Raw genomic sequence first — 16563 nt, 5'->3', positions numbered from 1 at the left:
TGCGGCTCGGCCGCGGGACTTAGCTGCGCACGGCTCAGTCGCGGGGCCTTCCACCGCCCGGTTCGGCCGCGAGACGTCTCAGCGCCCGGTGCGACTCGGCCGCGGGGACTTCCATCCCCTTGCGGGGACTGTGCGGGTCGGTCGGGGACGAGCTGTCTGTCCGTGGGCGTGGGGAAGAGAGTGGAAGTTTTGTTGCCTCCATCACAGTGAGGGGGTGTTTGGAGTCACTGTGATGGACGTTTGTGTTGGGGTCATGTGTCTTGTGTTCTTTTTTGTGTGTGACTGCTATGTAGTTTTGTTCGGTACCTTGGTACCGAATGACAAATAAAGCTCTGTTGAACTGTTGAGGAGGAGGGGGGATGGAGTGGGTGAGGGGGATGGGAGGAGGAGGAGGAGTCGAGTAGGTGAGGGGGGGATAAGGGTGGGGGGATGAGGGTGGGGGGATGAGGGTGGGGGGAGGAGGTGGGAGGGGTTAAGTGGCTGAGGGGGGGATGGGGGGAGGAGGAGGAGGAGGGAGGAGGGGGAGGAGGAGCAAGGGGGGAGGAGGGGGTTAGAGTGGGTGGAGGGGTGGGTGGAGAGGTGGGTGGTGGGAGGAGAGAGTGGGGGTGGGGGGGAAGGGGGGGTGGGGGAGGAGAGAGTGGGGGAGGGGGTGGGAAGGAGGAGGCGGGGTGGGGAGGAGAGAGTGGGGGTGGGGGAAGTGGGGGGGGTGGGGGAAGTGGGGGAAGTGGGGGGGGGTGGGGGAAGTGGGGGGGGTCGGGGGAGAGGGAGTGGTGGGGGAGGAGGGGTGGGGGGAGGAGGGATGGGGGTGATGGGGTTGGGGGTCAAGAGAGAGTGGGGGTGGGGGGGAAGGGGGACAGTGGGGGGCAGGGGAGAGTGGGGTTGGGGAAGAGGGGAGAGGGGAGAGTGGGGGGAGGGGGTGGAGGGAGGAGAGAGTGGGGGTGGGGGGAACGGGGGGTGAGGGAGGAGAGAGTGGGGGGGTGGGGAGGAGGGAGTGGGGGTGGGGAGGAGGGAAGAGTGGGGGTGGAGAGGAGGGAAGAGTGGGGGTGGGGTAGAGTGGGGAGGAGGGAAGAGTGGGGGTGGGGAGGAGGGAAGGGTGGGGAGGAGGGAAGAGTGGGGGTGGGGTACAGGGGGTGGGGAGAAGGGTGGGGGTGGGGAGGAGGGAAGGGTGGGGGTGGGGAGGAGGGAAGAGTGGGGGTGGGGGAGAGTGGGGGCGGGGAGGAGGGAAGATTGGGGTGGGGGAGTGGGGTGCGGGCAGGGAGAGTGGGAGTAGGGGGTGGGGAGGGAGATGGTGGCGAGTGGGGGTGAGAGGGAAATAGGGGTGGGGGGGAAATGGGTGTGGATGCAGGGCTGGGGTGATTGGGGGTAGGGAAGGGGGAAGTGGGGATGGGGGCAGTGGAGGGGCAAGTGGGGGTGGAGTGGGTCAGTGGGGGGAGGAGGGGGGATAAGGGGGATTGAGTGGGAGGGGGTTGAGGGTGCTACACCAATACAGGAGGGGCTTTGGGTCCAGGGCTCACTCACTCACACCCTCTCCCCTTCCCTGTCCCCTCTCTACGAGGAATGGGCCCAAGGGGTCCACTTGGTCTAGTAACTCTTAATATTACTACTACATGTAGGATCCTGCTGTGCACACATTTGTGACATCAATCCCTATTATTTACAGTGATTACAATTCTAAAATGCTTAACTGGCTGCAAATTGGCTGCAGAACTCTTTGAGACATCCTGAGATAATGAAAGGTACAATATAACATATAATTTGCGTATTTCATTATTTTTTGTATTGCTAAACAACGAGTGTTTTGATCTTTTCTGGCCTCCAGTTTATTCCCTCCCCCTCCACCTTTTACTTTCAATCTGAAGAGGGTTCCAACCTGAAACATCACCTATTCTTTTTCTCCAGAGATGCTGCCTGACCCGTTGAGTTACTCCAGCATTTTGTGTCTTATGCGTGGGCATTGTTTGTCAGGAAATTAATCACCATTGATGAATCAAATGTTTTAATTTAGAATTAATATACATACATCTTTGAACAGAATAAACATTTTATAGGAAGTTTTGCTGTCGCAAACGAACTACAAGTGACTCAGATATTGTTATCTACTTCACTTTATCTATTCTATCTTTTGATTTAGTTGATTGACTTTAATTCTTGGCTTCTTTTAGTATTTCCTCTACCTCATGGATCTTGAAATCTACATTTGTTACATGTGGAACTCTTTTGTAATATGATCCAGCGAACTGCTTCTCTTCAGCAACTTGATCATTACTTCTTGATTGAGGTGTTGTATAAAGGGGAGAGCCACTACACAATTCGATGGGAAAAACTGTGTGCAAAAAAAGTTGAACGTTTTACTTTCAATTAGTGTAGACAGTATCAAAATCCAGGAAAATTTGACCGATCAAGTATTCAGGGAACATGTAATACAAAATGATTTGATGGATTAATGTGTGTATTGACAGTCCATTTCCCTGCATTAAAGTCAGAGGCTTGCAGGAATGCTCATATTTCCTGCACAATTTTCAGCTCCATCACAGGATTAGCATAAACCAAGTCTTCTACAAGTTCAGAAATGAGTAATACTCTGGAGCAGGGAAAGCCTGTATTTCCTGATTACGGAAATTATCCTCGGTATCTTATGGACCTACAAAAGCTGATTAAATTAAAACTTCTGAGAAAACATTCCATCAGAAATGTATCAGCCTATTAAGCACTTTGCTTATGCATAGAGAAAATATTTCACTTGGGATGATGGCAGTCCTAGTGACATTTATTTAGGAGCATTGGAATAGCTACATGTTGTGGAATTTGTCACATATATTCCATACGAGATGGGGATAGCAGAATCTTCCTTTGATGCACATTAATAAACTAGTTGAGTTTCTGCTACAATCTGGAATTTTCATAATGATTTTTCAGATGCTAGCCCAAACTTATCAATTTCACAATTTTGAACTTGCAATATTTGAAATCCTAGTCTGGTACTACAATTACCAGACAAATCCAGCTGTTAACCGAGTTGCATTCATAAGAGTCAATGGGGAAGGTTATTTTGTTGTTCCTCCTGTTTCTGCACCTGTTATCCTGAAGGAAATTACATGTACTGGCACTCATTTTGGTAGCTGATCGGCATCTGGATTTTACTGGTTGATGTCAAGGTTTAAGAATAAATCAATGGATCTGAAAACCTGTTTAACATCATAATCAGGGCTTCAGATTTCACAGCTTCCCTACCCTGAGTTACTATTTTAGTGTTCTACCAAATCCTTGATGTGCGTTAGTAAATTTTTCGAATAGTAGCAGTATTTTCCCTGCCTCTCCATTTTCCACCTCTGAAGACACTCTTTAAAATTTATTTTTACCAGCTTTCATTTAACCATCCTTGTATCTCTTCTTTTCTCTTCACATCAGTATTTGTTGGAGCATGCTTTCGTTTGAGATCCCTTTGTATATTCAGTGTGAAGTTTTGATTGTTCTATTTTTTACTGGGTTCATGTTATTAACACTGATCAACTGGGTTGGTTCCTGCATATTTGAGAATGGGTTTAACTCCAAATGTCCAATATCTAATTTACTTTCTGAATTCAGCAGTGAGAGCAAAAGCAGTTCATATCAATGGTCTGGTATTTCCACAATATTAATGAATAGGTTTCATATATTAGTTTAGAAGAGATCCAGATCAACTTTGATTTTAAAAAGTGCCTGAGAGATATTTATACGATATACAGGTTATGTAATTAATAATGTGTAAATAAGAATTTGATGCATGCATATACATCATGTATGCAACTGTACTTTAAAGATTTCTTTGTATCATACTGGTTTCATTTACTTTGTTCAATTTTCTTCATTTCTAGGTAAATCTTTCTGTTCTTCTCAGGGTATGTTACTTCATGCAGTGCTAATTTGTAGATGGGTTTGTGGTTACTAGTCATCAGGAGAAACATAATTGTCGAAAGGCAGAAGGGCCATGTGCACGCAGGTAATCCAAACTAGAAAACAACACATAGTAAAACAGTTAGATAGCAGCATAATTTCTACTTCAAGCTATTGATGAATGCAAGTCTGAATTAATGCTTTGATAGAAGATATGCTCCTGGAAATAATTCTATTGTTCCGCAGAATGCAGTTGGTAGTCAACTTTTATCAATTATTTTTTATATGAATGCTGCTGATTTGCATCAACAATGCAAAAAGTAATCTAAATATAGTTTCAAGAATGGAAATGCAAAGTTAATATTTATACATTCCATTTATACATATCTGTCTATATTTTTAGCATGCAGTGCTTCATTTCCCCAGATATTTTGCATTCCACTGATTAGTGGCTCAGTACTGTGCGCCTACCTGATCAAGTGATGTACTGACTGACCTAAGAGTTATAGCCCGCAAGCCACAGTTTACTGGGGTTGTATGCTACTGAAATGTCTGCAAAGGACACCGCACGGAAGAGCAGCTGCCTTGTCTCACAGACATGGACCTTCAAAAGATAGAGTCATACAGCATGGAAATAGGCCATTTGGCCTTCCTTGTCCATGCCAAGTGGTAGGAACCAATTCATATTAATCCCATTTTCCAGCACTTAGCTTGCAGTCATCTGTTACCAGGTGATTCAAGTTCTTGTCCTGTCATTTCTTAAATGCTGCCAGTGAATCTACTTGCACCACTCTATCAGGCAGTGTATTCCAATCTGGATGTAAAAGGTCCCCCTCAGATCTTTACATTTCTTACCCTTAGTCATCACTGTATGGCTAAACACAGCCCCAATGCCATCTATAAATTTGCTGACGATACCATTGTGGCTGGTTGAATCATGGGTAGTGATGAGCAATCAAGACTCCAGGATGGCGTTTTGCCTCCCTAGTGCCAGGGTCCAGGTTGTAATGGACTGGCTGCCGAACATTCTCAAGAGGAAGAGGAAATAGCCTGAAGTCGTTGTGCACGTTGGCACAGATTACCTATGTAAGAAAAAGGATGATGTCCTGCAGAGTAAATATAGGGAGTTTGGCAAAAGGTTAAAAAGCAGGACCTCATGATCTCCGGGCTACTCCTGGTGTCATGTGTTAGTGAAGGCAAGAACAGGAAGTTAGAACGATTGAATTCGTGGCTGAGGAGTTGGTGGAGGGAGTTGGGATTCAGATTTTTGAACCATTGGGATTGCTTCTGTGGCAGTGACCTGTACAAGAGGGACAAGATGCACCTGAACTGAAGGGGGGACCAATATCCTGGCAGGCAGGCTTGCTAGTGCTACCTAGGATCATTTAAACTAGATTGGCAGGGGGACGGGTTGCAATTCAGGAGTGAGGCAGCTTAGAGGCTAGAAGTCGGTGCAGAAGGCAACAAAAGCAGATTCAGACTGGATAGGCAGGAGCATGGCAAGGAGTGAGGAAGAACTGTTGGATTAAATTGCATTTATTTTAATGCAAGAGGCCTGGTGGGTAAGGCAGATGAAAGATAGGGACGTGCAACTAGATATTATAGTCCTGATGGAAACAGGCTGGGGGGGGGGGGAGGGTACGGATGGACAGGACTAGCAGCCTAATATTCCAGGGTACAGGTACTAGAGGCAGGGTTAAAAGAGGAGGTGGAGTTGATTTGTTGATTACGTCATGGCAATCGTCTGATGTGACTCTTCTGATGATTCGTCCATTGAGGCTGTAAGGGTAGAGCTGATACATAAAAAGGGGGTGATCACCTTGTTGGTAGTGCACTATATGACCCCAAATTGTCAATTGGAATTAGACGAACAAGTAATCTTGGAGATTTCTATCTCGGATCGGTCAAAGTCAGCATAGATTTATGAAGGGGAAATCATGCTTGACTAATCTGGAATTTTTTGAGAATGTAACAAGTAGAACAGATAATGGGAGAGCCAGTGGACGTAGGTATCTGGACTTTCAAAAAGCTGACAAGGTCCCACACAAGAGATTAATGTGCAAAATTAGAGCACATGGTTTTGGGGGCAGGGTATTGACATGGATAGAGAACTGGTTGGCAGACAAGAAGTAAAGAGTAGGAATTAAGGGGTCCTTTTCAGAATGGCAGGCAGTGACTAGTGGGGTGCAGCAGGCTTGGTGCTGGAACCCCAGTTATTTACAATATCTATTAACGATTTAGACGAGGGAATTAAATGTAACGTCTCCAAGATTGTGGATGACACAAAGCTGTTTGGCATTGTGAGCTGCGAGGAGGATGCTATGAGGCTGCAGGGTGACTTGGATAGGTTGGGTGAGTGGGCAGATGCATGGCAGATGCAGTATAATGTGGATAAATGTGAGGTTATCCACTATGGTGGCAAGAACAAGGTGGCAGATTATTATCTTAATGGTGCCAGATTGGGAAAAGGGAAGGTGCAATGAGACCTGGGTGTCCTTGTGCATCAGTCACTGAAAGTAAGCATGCAGGTACAGCAGGCAGTGAAGAAAGAGAATGGCATATTGGTCTTCATAGAGAGAGGATTTGAGTATAGGAAAGGAGGTCCTACTGCAGTTGTACAGGGCCCTGGTGAGACCACACCCGAGTATTGTGTGCAGTTTTGGCCTAATTTGAGGAAGGACATTATTGCTATTGAGGGAGTGCAGCGTTGGTTCACCAGATTAATTCCCGGGATGGCGGGACTGACATGTGATGAAAGAATGGGTCGACTGGGCTTGTATTCACTGGAATTTAGAAGGATGAGAGGGGACCTTATAGAAACATATACAATTCTTAAAGGATTGGACAGGCTAGATGCAGGAAAAATGTTACCGATATTGGGGTAGTCCAGAACCAGGGGTCACAGTTTAAGAATAAGGGGTAGGCCAGTGAGATTTAAAAAAACATTTTCACCCAGAGAGTTGTGAATCTGTTGAATTCTCTGCCACAGAAGGCAGTTGAGGCCAATTCACTGGATGTTTTCAAGAGAGGGTTAGATTTAGCTCTTAGGTCTATAGGAATCAAGGGATATGGGGAAAAAGCAGGAACGGGGTACTGATTTTAGATGACCAGCCATGATCATACTGAATGGCGGTGCTGGCTCGAATGGCCGAATGGCCTACTCCTGCACCTATTTTTCTATGTTTCTATCACAGGCACAGCCCTCCGGATCATCAAATGTATCTAATATGAAATGCTGCCTCATGAAGGTGGCATCCAACTAGGATCTGGGCAATGCACTCTACTCACTGCTATCATTTGGCAGAAGGTACACCAAGTTCAGGAACAGTTACTTTCTTGAACCAAACCCCATAAATCTATACGTTCCTCAACATTGTGAACATTGTGGACTGCCTATTGCACTACCATGGACTTGTTTTTTTTAAACTATTAGTGTTTTGCTCTAATATTTTTTTTGTGTAGTCTTTTTTCTTTTTACTGTCTTGCAGAATTTTACGTGTAATTTATATGTAATTTTTTTGTGCGTTTGCCTGAGTCTATGTGCCTAAGCTAATGCATGCGAATTCTTCATTGTACCTCTATCTCAATGTATTTGTGCATCTGACAATAAATCAGATAAGACTGGATTGACTTGAATGTCTTTTAGTCTAATCTGCTTCTGATGTGGAGAAAGGTTTTCTGCCATCGACCAATCTATACATGCCCCTGATGATTTTATATACGCTCCTTCCACCCCTCCCGGAAATACATACCTCTCCTTTCCAGTCTCTTTTCATAATGGAAATGGTACATGCCAGGCAACATCCTAGTGAATCTTCTCTGCACCTTTTCCAGATTTATAACATCCTTCCTATTATGTGGTAACTAATGTAATGTCCGAGAAACATTTTGTATAATTGGAGCATAATCTCCCTGCTCTTGTCTTCAGTGTCCCAGCTAATGAAGGCTAGTACACCATTGGCTTTCTGAACCATGTTAACTACCTTCACTGCCAGTCTCAAAGATCTTTCTAGTCAAGGTAGCAGGGTAGGAAGCATCCAAAGAAATCCCATGAGAACAGCCGGGAATCCCCGTGAGAAAAGAGATCAACAGAAGGTGGCAGCAGACACCCACACAAAGATTAAATTTTTCCAGTCATCGCCATACACTGTTTAAGAAAATAACTGCAGATGCTGGTACAAATTGGTGATGTTTCGGGTCGAGACCCTTCTTCAGACTGAAGGGTCTCGACCCGAAACGTCACCCATTCCTTCTCTCCTGAGATGCTGCCTGACCTGCTGAGTTACTCCAGCATTTTGTGAATAAATACCTTCGCCATACACTGTTTTCTCCCCAAATCTCACAAAATAAGTTGTTTACGTTTTCAAAGTACACACTCCATACTTAGTCACAACAAATGAATAATGATAATTTTTTTCATTCCAATGTTTCAATATTAATTTTGTACCAGAAGAACCATGACTTTCCCTTTCACCGATAAAACAGAACTAGTAAACTAATGGTTATTTTTCTTGATGATATATGTATGGTGCACAGGGTCAAGGGTTTTAGTGGACAGCAACTCATTATCTGATAATAGGGATAAACATATTTTTTACCTGCTCCAACATCCTCCAGACTAATTCTCAACACCTATGCCCCAATCAAAGCTTTTCACTGTTCCTTGGTACACGTGACAATAATAAATCCAAACCTAAACCTATCAAGAGATTCGTTATAGCCCTTTCCAGATTGTCTGCTGCATTTCATTTAAGCTTTGGAAGTAACTTTGTCAGTTGCAAAACACCTTGCATTATTCTGAGTTTATGAAAGCCATGACACAAGTTGGTTCTTTGAATAACTAAACCTAATGGCGGCACTGCCCTAGCAGCTGCCGCTCACCTGCAGTCCATTTGTCTTTGTGTTTTTGTTGTTTTTTTTTGTCTTAATTGTAGTTGTGATGTGGTGTTTTTGTGTTTGTGTACTATGTGTGTATGTGGGGGGGAGGGGGAAACTAACACTGTAAATATGTGTCCCTTCAGAACGGAGACCCGACCTTTGTTTTCTGGGCCGTGTCTCCGTTCCTGCTGCGGCCTACCATCGGCCCAACTCCTGGAGCTGTCGGCCTCCAGGGCTCTGGTTCGCAGAGCCCGCGGATCGGACTTACCACCACCGGAGCCGGCCGTCTTCGGAGGCTGCGGGAGCAGCTGCGACTCGCCTTAGGCTCGGGCCGCATGGATGCCGACATCGGGAGCTCCGGCAGCGGCAGCGTGTTCGCCCACCCCGGATCGCGGGGCTTGGGGCGCGGACATTTCACCGTCCGGCGCGGCCTAGGATGGCCGCGGGATATTTCTCTGCTGGGCGGGGGCTTCAATGTCGGGAGCCACGACCGCCCCGACGTGCAACAACAGCGGCAGCAGCGTGTTCGCCCGCCCCGGATCGGACTTATCATCGGCGGAGCCGGCCGTCTTCGGAGGCTGCGGGAGCGGCTGCGACGCGACGCCCTTGGGCTCGGCCCGCTGTGGACCGTCCGGTGCGGCCTGCAACCACAACAACCTGACTGCGGGCGAGGCACAGCGGGAGAAGGGAAAGACATTGTGGCCTTCCATCACAGTGAGGAGAGAGAGGACTGGAGGAGACTCACTGTGATGGATGTTTCTTTGATGGATGTTTCTTTTTTTGTGTGTTTTTGGGGTTGGGTGGTTTGAGTGCCTGTTTGATGCTTTTATTGTTGGACTGTGTTTTTGGGGGTTTTGGGGTGTGTGATTTGAATGCCTATTTAATGCTTCTATTGTTGGACTGTGTTTTGGGGGGTTTTTGGGGTTGGGTAATTTTGGGTGCCTGTTTAGTGCTTTTATTGTTGGACTGTGGGTGATTGAATTAACATTTTGTTCAAGATGGCCGCGCCGTTGTGTTTGGCTGCCTGCCACTGTATGTTTCTTTTTTTTCCTGGTCAGATGTGCAGCACTTTGGTCAACGTGGGTTGTTTTTAAATGTGCTATACAAATAAATTGACTTGACTTGACTTGACTACGAATTTAGTTAATGATACTTATCCATGGGTTGAGTTTTAAAGGGAAATGCATAAAAATTGTAATAATTGAGGATGATCACTTACCACAGACATTATATTCATGAGTGCTTCTCCTAAGTAAGCGCAAAAAATTGCTTTTGGGAAAAAGAAGGATAGATAGTTTAGTAACTATTAGAAAAATGAATTAGTTTTATTTCATAAAATTAGAACACATACTTGTCTAGTCTTAAGATTGAAATATTTTACAGTTTATTTGAGATGTAGAATAAAAATAATAGGTTTTTAAAGTGCGAAAGCAAAACATGTATATTTTAACGTTTAAATCTGTGATGACATAGGAACAGTTGATGGCCAAGTAAAATGCGTGTTGTGGCGTCAGGTGGAAAAAATATCCTGTAATATTGAAAAATGTACTTGAAGGACATGAAGGCAGAAATAGGGACTTCCGTTGGGTTAAATAGCCAGCAGAGCTAGGCAAGGATGGTCTTACAGGGGAGGAATAGTCTGTACATTGAGAGGCTTTGGGCCACAAGATTTTTAATGAGCAAGTTTGTGAGGTGTGTCATGTACATATTAGAGATGAGAATATCAGAGAAATTAGTACCCTTAGGAATGGATGTTTCAATAGTGAAGAATGAAATACGAGTATAATATTTTGGAGATTGAAGGAGATAGTCCAGAAACAGATGTGGGGTAGAAACATGGTACTGTTTGAAGAGAGTACCAAGATGTGCAGCCTGATCTAATTGAAACTCAAATGATTCCAGGGAACATTGATAGTGTTGATGCTGGGTGACTGTTTCCCCCAGCTGTGGAGTTTGGAGCAAGGATCCCAGTTATCTGAACTACACTTCCTCTCACCCTGCATCTTGCATAGACGCTATCCCTTATTCTCAGTTTTTCTGTTTCCACTGCATCTGTTCCAAAGATGAGACTTTCCATTCTAGGATATGCGAGATGTCCCCTTTCATTAGTAAACATGGTTTCCCCTTGCTGTCATAGATGGTTCCCTCACCCACATCTCCTTTCTGTTCCAAAGTCCTGCTTTTGTTCTACTCGCCCACCCCTACTCCTCCGGACGCCTCCCTCCGTCACCTTCGATGTGATCCCACCATCAGTCACATCTCTGCAGCCATCACTAGAATGTAAGCCAAGAAGTTCATGTCACAACACCTTAATCCAGGCATTGGATTATGTCACCAGCCCTGCGAGTGGCCTTAAAAATATTTACATTCCCCATGCCAAGCGAGGACTGTTAAATTGACCACAGCCACATCCTCTCTTATTTCTCTATTCAGCCTGACCACAAAACAAAATAGCAACAGATCATCCACAATCAATAACCCCTGCCTGCCTTCTCCCCATATCCCTCCATTCCACTAGCCCCGAGAGCTCTATCTAACTCTCTCTTAAATCCATCCAGTGATTTGGCTTTCACTGCCCTCTGTGGCAGAGAATTCCACAAATTCATAACTCTCTGGGTGAAAAGGTTCCGTCTCTCCTCAGTTTTAAATGGCCTCCTTTATTCTAAGACTGTGGCCCCTGGTTCTGGACCCCCAACATTGGGAACATTTTTCCTGCATCTAACTTGTCCAGTCCTTTTATAATTTTATATGTTTCTATAAGATCCCCTCTCATCCCTCTAAACTCCAGTGAATACAAGCCTAGTCTTTTCAATCTTTCCTCATATGACAGTCCCGCCATCCCAGGGATCAATCTCGTGAACCTACGCTGCACTGCCTCAATTACAAGGATGTCCTTCCTCAAATTAGGAGACCAAAACTGTACACAATACTCCAGATGTGGTCTTACCAGGGCCCTATACAACTGCAGAAGAACCTCTTTACTCCTATACTGAAAGCCTCTCGTTATGAAGGCCAACATGCCATAAGCTTTCTTCACTGCCTGCTGTACCTGCACGCCAACTTTCAGTGACTGGTGTACAAGGATACCCAGGTCTCGCTGCACTTCCCCCTTACCTAACACCATTGAGATAATAATCTGCTTCCTTGTTTTGGCCGCCAAAGTGGATAACCTCACATTTATCTATATTATACTGCATCTGCCACGCATCTGCCCACTCACTCAACCTGTCCAGGTCACCCTGCAACCTCCTAACATCCTCTTCGCAGTTCACACTGCCACCCACACTGCGGTTTGTGTCATTCGCAAACCTGCTAGTGTTACTTCTAATTCATTCATCCAAATCATTAATATATATGGTAAACAGTCTCCCAATCCTCTGGCTTCCCGCTAATCTTTGCTGTGTTATACATCTTTTCTTTTAGTTTTATTCCATCCCTAACTTTCCTTGTCAGCCACAGTTGCCTCCTACTCCCCTTAGAATCTTTCTTCCTCTTTGGAATGAAATGTTCCGCATTATGCCCAGAAATTCCTGCCATTGCTGTTCCACCGTCATTCCTGCTAGGATCCATTTCCATAGGACCTTGGCCAGCTCCTCTCTCATGCCTTCACAGTCCCCATTGTTCACTGCCACACTGACACTTCCGATTTAACCTCCTTCTCAAATTGCAGATTAAAACTAATCATATTATGATCACTACCTCCAAGCGGTTCCTTTACCTCGAGTTCTCTTATCAAATCTGGTTCATTGGACAACACTAAATCCAGAATTGCCTTTTCTCTGGTAGGCTCCATTACAAGCTGCTCTAAGAATCCATCTCAGAGGCGCTCTACAAACACTCTTTCTTGGGGTCCAGAACCAACCTGATTTTCCCAGTCTACCTGCATATTGAAATTCCCCCATCACCACAGTGGCATTACCTTTCTTACATGCCAGTTTTAACTCCTGCTGCAACTTATACCCTACATCCGGGCTACTATTTGGGGGTCTGTAGATAACACCAATTAGTGTCTTCTTACCTTTACAATTCCTCAACTCTATCCACAGGGACTCTACCTCATCAGTCCCTATGTTACCCCTCGCAAGGGACTGAAGTTCGTCCGTCACCAGCAGAGCTACCCCACCGCCTCTGCCCACCTGCCTGTCCTTTCTATAGGATGTATAACCCTGAATATTAAGTTCCCAGGCTCGATCCTCCTGCAGCCACGTCTCTGTAATCCCCACAATGTCATATCTACCAACATCTAACTGAGCCTCAAGCTCACCTACTTTACTTCTTATACTTCGCGAATTCATATACAATACTTTTAATTCCTTACTCATCTCACCTTTCACATCGATTCCTATTACACTTGGCCATACTCTCCTATCCCTTTGTGAGCGGTCTTTCCCATTAATTTTGGGGTCATTAACTATCCCTTTACTCTCTTTCCCTTTAACTCCATCCTTGACTATCCCATTTGACACCCCCTCCCCCTTATTTAGTTTAAAACCATCCGTGTAGCAGTGGCAAACCTGCCTGCCAGTATGCTGGTCCCCCACCTGTTAAGGTGCAATCCGTCCCTTTTGTACAATTCCCCCTTACCCCAAACCAGATCCCAGTGGTCTAAGAATCTAAATCCCTGTCCCCTGCACCAGTTCCGCAGCCACACATTCAGGTCGTGTAACTCCCTGTTCCTGCTCTCACCAGCACGAGGAACTGGAAGCAAACCAGAGATAACCACCCTGGAGGTCCTGGTTTTCAGCATTTTTCCAAGCTCTCTAAAGTCACGCTGCAGAATACCCATCCCCTTCTTTCCAAAATCGTTTGTGCTGACGTGCACTTCCACTTCCAGCTGTTCACCTTCGCCCTTGAGGATTTTCTGCACTCTGTCCGTGACATCCTGGATCCTGGCACCAGGGAGGCAGCACACCATCCTCGAATCCCGTCTGTTGCCGCAGAAACCCCTGTCCGTACCTCTCACAATGGAATCTCCAACTACCACGGCGTTGCCTGACCTCGGCCTCTTTGGTTTTGGCTCAACAGCACATTTTGCTTCGCAAACCAGTCTGTCGTTCAGTGTGGCAACGTCTTTTTCCCCGACAGCTTCCTGGTGGGTGAACCTGTTCTCAAGAGGTACAACACCCAGAGTCCCTTGCACTCCAAGTTTCCTTCCCTTTCTCATCGTCACCCACCTTCTCTCTTCCATTACATTCAGTGTAACAATCTCACTGTAAGACTTGTCCAGGAACGACTCAGTTTCTCGGACGGACCTGAGGTTATCCACTTGCTTCTCCAGTTCTCCAACACGGTCCTTCAGGAGCTGAACCTGGATACACTTCTCACACTTGTAGCAGCCAGAGGCACCAGCAGTGTCCCTGACCTCCCACATCCTGCAAGCATCACATTGAATCAGCTTGCTTGACATTTCCTTCGTGTCTCACCCTCTCCAACTTTTGGTATGGCCTCCTCCCTGAAGACTCGCACTTTTCTCACAGGGCACTTTTCTCACAGGGCACTTTTCTCACAGGGCACTTTTCTCACAGGGCACTTTTCTCACAGGGCACTTTTCTCACAGGGCACTTTTCTCACAGGGCACTTTTCTCACAGGGCACTTTTCTCACAGGGCACTTTTCTCACAGGGCACTTTTCTCACAGGGCACTTTTCTCACAGGGCACTTTTCTCACAGGGCACTTTTCTCACAGGGCACTTTTCTCACAGGGCACTTTTCTCACAGGGCACTTTTCTCACAGGGCACTTTTCTCACAGGGCACTTTTCTCACAGGGCACTTTTCTCACAGGGCACTTTTCTCACAGGGCACTTTTCTCACAGGGCACTTTTCTCACAGGGCACTTTTCTCACAGGGCACTTCCCCAACAGGGCTGCACCCCTTGAGCGAGCCTTGCTTATATCAGTTGCTAAATTGATTAATTGGCCAATTTACCAATCTTCTAATTTAATTGCTCAGCCAATCACTGCACACACTCCTAACCTACCTTCCTCTGACAAGCTTGAAGGTGTGTGCTGCTGCTTCTCCCGACTTTGACTGAAAGGAGGTTGACAATATGGCAACCTCAAACTGACAGTGTTTACAGAGTCTTGAGTTCCCTGAAGTCCACCACGATTAGCAACTGTGAAGAAACTCTTGGCTGCTTTACCAGGAAACACGACAAATTATTTAGTGACAATGAACAGCAGATCAAAGAGCTAATTAGTTGGAAATGCAACGCATGCTTGCATTCCTTAGCCTTATTCAAATTACTATGATCTTGATTTTTGTCTTTTGATTTAGAAATTTCCCCTTGGTTGAAACTCCATCCACACTTCCTAGCAGCGCATTTCGAAAGCAGTGACAGGATCGGTCAAAGTGAGCATGGATTTGTGAAGGGAAAATCATGCTTGACTGAAGTTCTGGAATTTTCTGAGGATGTAACAAGTAGAATGGATAAGGGAGAGCCAGTGGATGAGGTGTATCTGGACTTTCAAAAACCTTTGACAAGGTCCCACACAAGAGATTAGTGTGCAAACTTAGAGCACATGGTATTGGGGGTAGGGTATTGACATGGATAGAGAACTGGTTGGCAGACAGGAAGCAAAGAGCAGGAATTAACAGGTACTTTTCAGAATGGCAGGCAGTGACTAGTGCGGTGCTGCAAGGCTCGGTGCTGCGACCCCAGTTATTTATAATATATATTAACGATTTAGACGAGGGAATTAAATGTGACATCTCCAAGTTTGCAGATGACACAAAGCTGTGTGGCAGTGTGAGCAGCGAGGAGGATGCTTTGAGGCTACAGGGTGACTTGGATAGGTTGATTTAGTGGGAAAATTAATGGCAGATGCAGTACATGACCGATCCCGTCACTGCTTTCCAAATGCGCTGCTATAACATCTTTAATAATCGACTCCAGTATCTTCCCCACTACCGATGTAAGGCTAACTGATCTATGATTCCCCGTTTTCTCTCTTCCTCCTTTCTTAAAAAGTGGAGTTACTTTGGCTACCCTCCAGTCCACAGGAACTGATCCAAAGTCGAGAGAACATTGGAAAATGATCACCAACGCATCCACGATTTCTAGGGCCACCTCCTTGAGTACTCTGGGATGCAGACCATCAGGCCCTGGTGATTTATCTGCCTTCAGTTTACCTAACACCATTTCCTGACTAATGTGGATTCCCTTCAGTTCCTCCCTTCCACTAGATCCTCGGTCCCCTAGTATTTCCAGGAGATTGTGTCTTTCTTAGTGAAGACAGAACCAAAGTACTCGTTTAACAGTTCTGCCATTTCCTTGTTTCCCATTATAAATTCATGTGTCTCTGACTGTAAGGGACCTACATTTGTCTTCACTAATCTTTTCCTTTTTATATACCTAAAGAAGCTTTTACAGTCCGTTATTATATTCCCCGCAAGCTTTCTTTCATGCTCCTTTTTCTCCCTCTCAATGAACCCCATTGTCCTCCTGTGTTGAGTTCTAAATTTTACCCAGTCCTCTGGTTTGCCACTTCTTCTGGCCAATTTATATGCCTCTTCCTTGGATTTAACATTATCCTTGACATCCCTCGTCAACCACGGTTGAGCTGCCTTCCCAGTTTTATTTTTTAACCAGACAGGGATGAACAATTTCTGGAGTTCATCCATGCGGTCTTTAAATCTTTGCCATTGCATCTCCACTGTCAACCCTTTAAGTATAATTTGCCAGCCTATCCTCACCAATTCCCATCTGATACCTTCAAAGTCTCCTTTAGTCAAGTTCAGGACCCTAGTCTCTAAATTAACCGTGTCACTATCCATCCTAATGCAGAATTCTACCATATTATGATCACTGTTGCC

General features: G+C 45.5%; 1 protein-coding gene across 6 annotated transcripts in view; it reads right to left on the bottom strand.

Annotated features, from left to right (window-relative positions):
• Window positions 1-2053: 2053 nt before the first annotated feature.
• LOC144591994 (urea transporter 2-like) overlaps window positions 2054-16563 on the bottom strand; it is a 103819-nt gene continuing 89309 nt past the window's right edge. For 3 of the 6 annotated variants that reach the window (XM_078396134.1, XM_078396143.1, XM_078396124.1), the window contains 3 exons: window positions 9971-10020; window positions 3830-3989; window positions 2054-2323 (listed from right to left, as the gene is read on the bottom strand). In XM_078396134.1, coding sequence (XP_078252260.1) covers window positions 2142-2323; window positions 3830-3989; window positions 9971-10020 — 392 coding nt within the window. In that variant the 3' untranslated portion in view covers window positions 2054-2141. Of the gene's footprint in view, window positions 3990-9149; window positions 9393-9970; window positions 10021-16563 lie in introns of those variants that run through there. The other 3 variants (XR_013547058.1, XM_078396153.1, XM_078396162.1) reach the window with 3 other exon arrangements.

Source organism: Rhinoraja longicauda, chromosome 1 (genome assembly GCF_053455715.1).
Source record: "Rhinoraja longicauda isolate Sanriku21f chromosome 1, sRhiLon1.1, whole genome shotgun sequence".
Lineage (NCBI taxonomy): Eukaryota > Metazoa > Chordata > Chondrichthyes > Rajiformes > Arhynchobatidae > Rhinoraja > Rhinoraja longicauda.
Note: the sequence above shows the minus strand (reverse complement) of the source record. Positions and strands in the feature narration are given on the sequence as shown.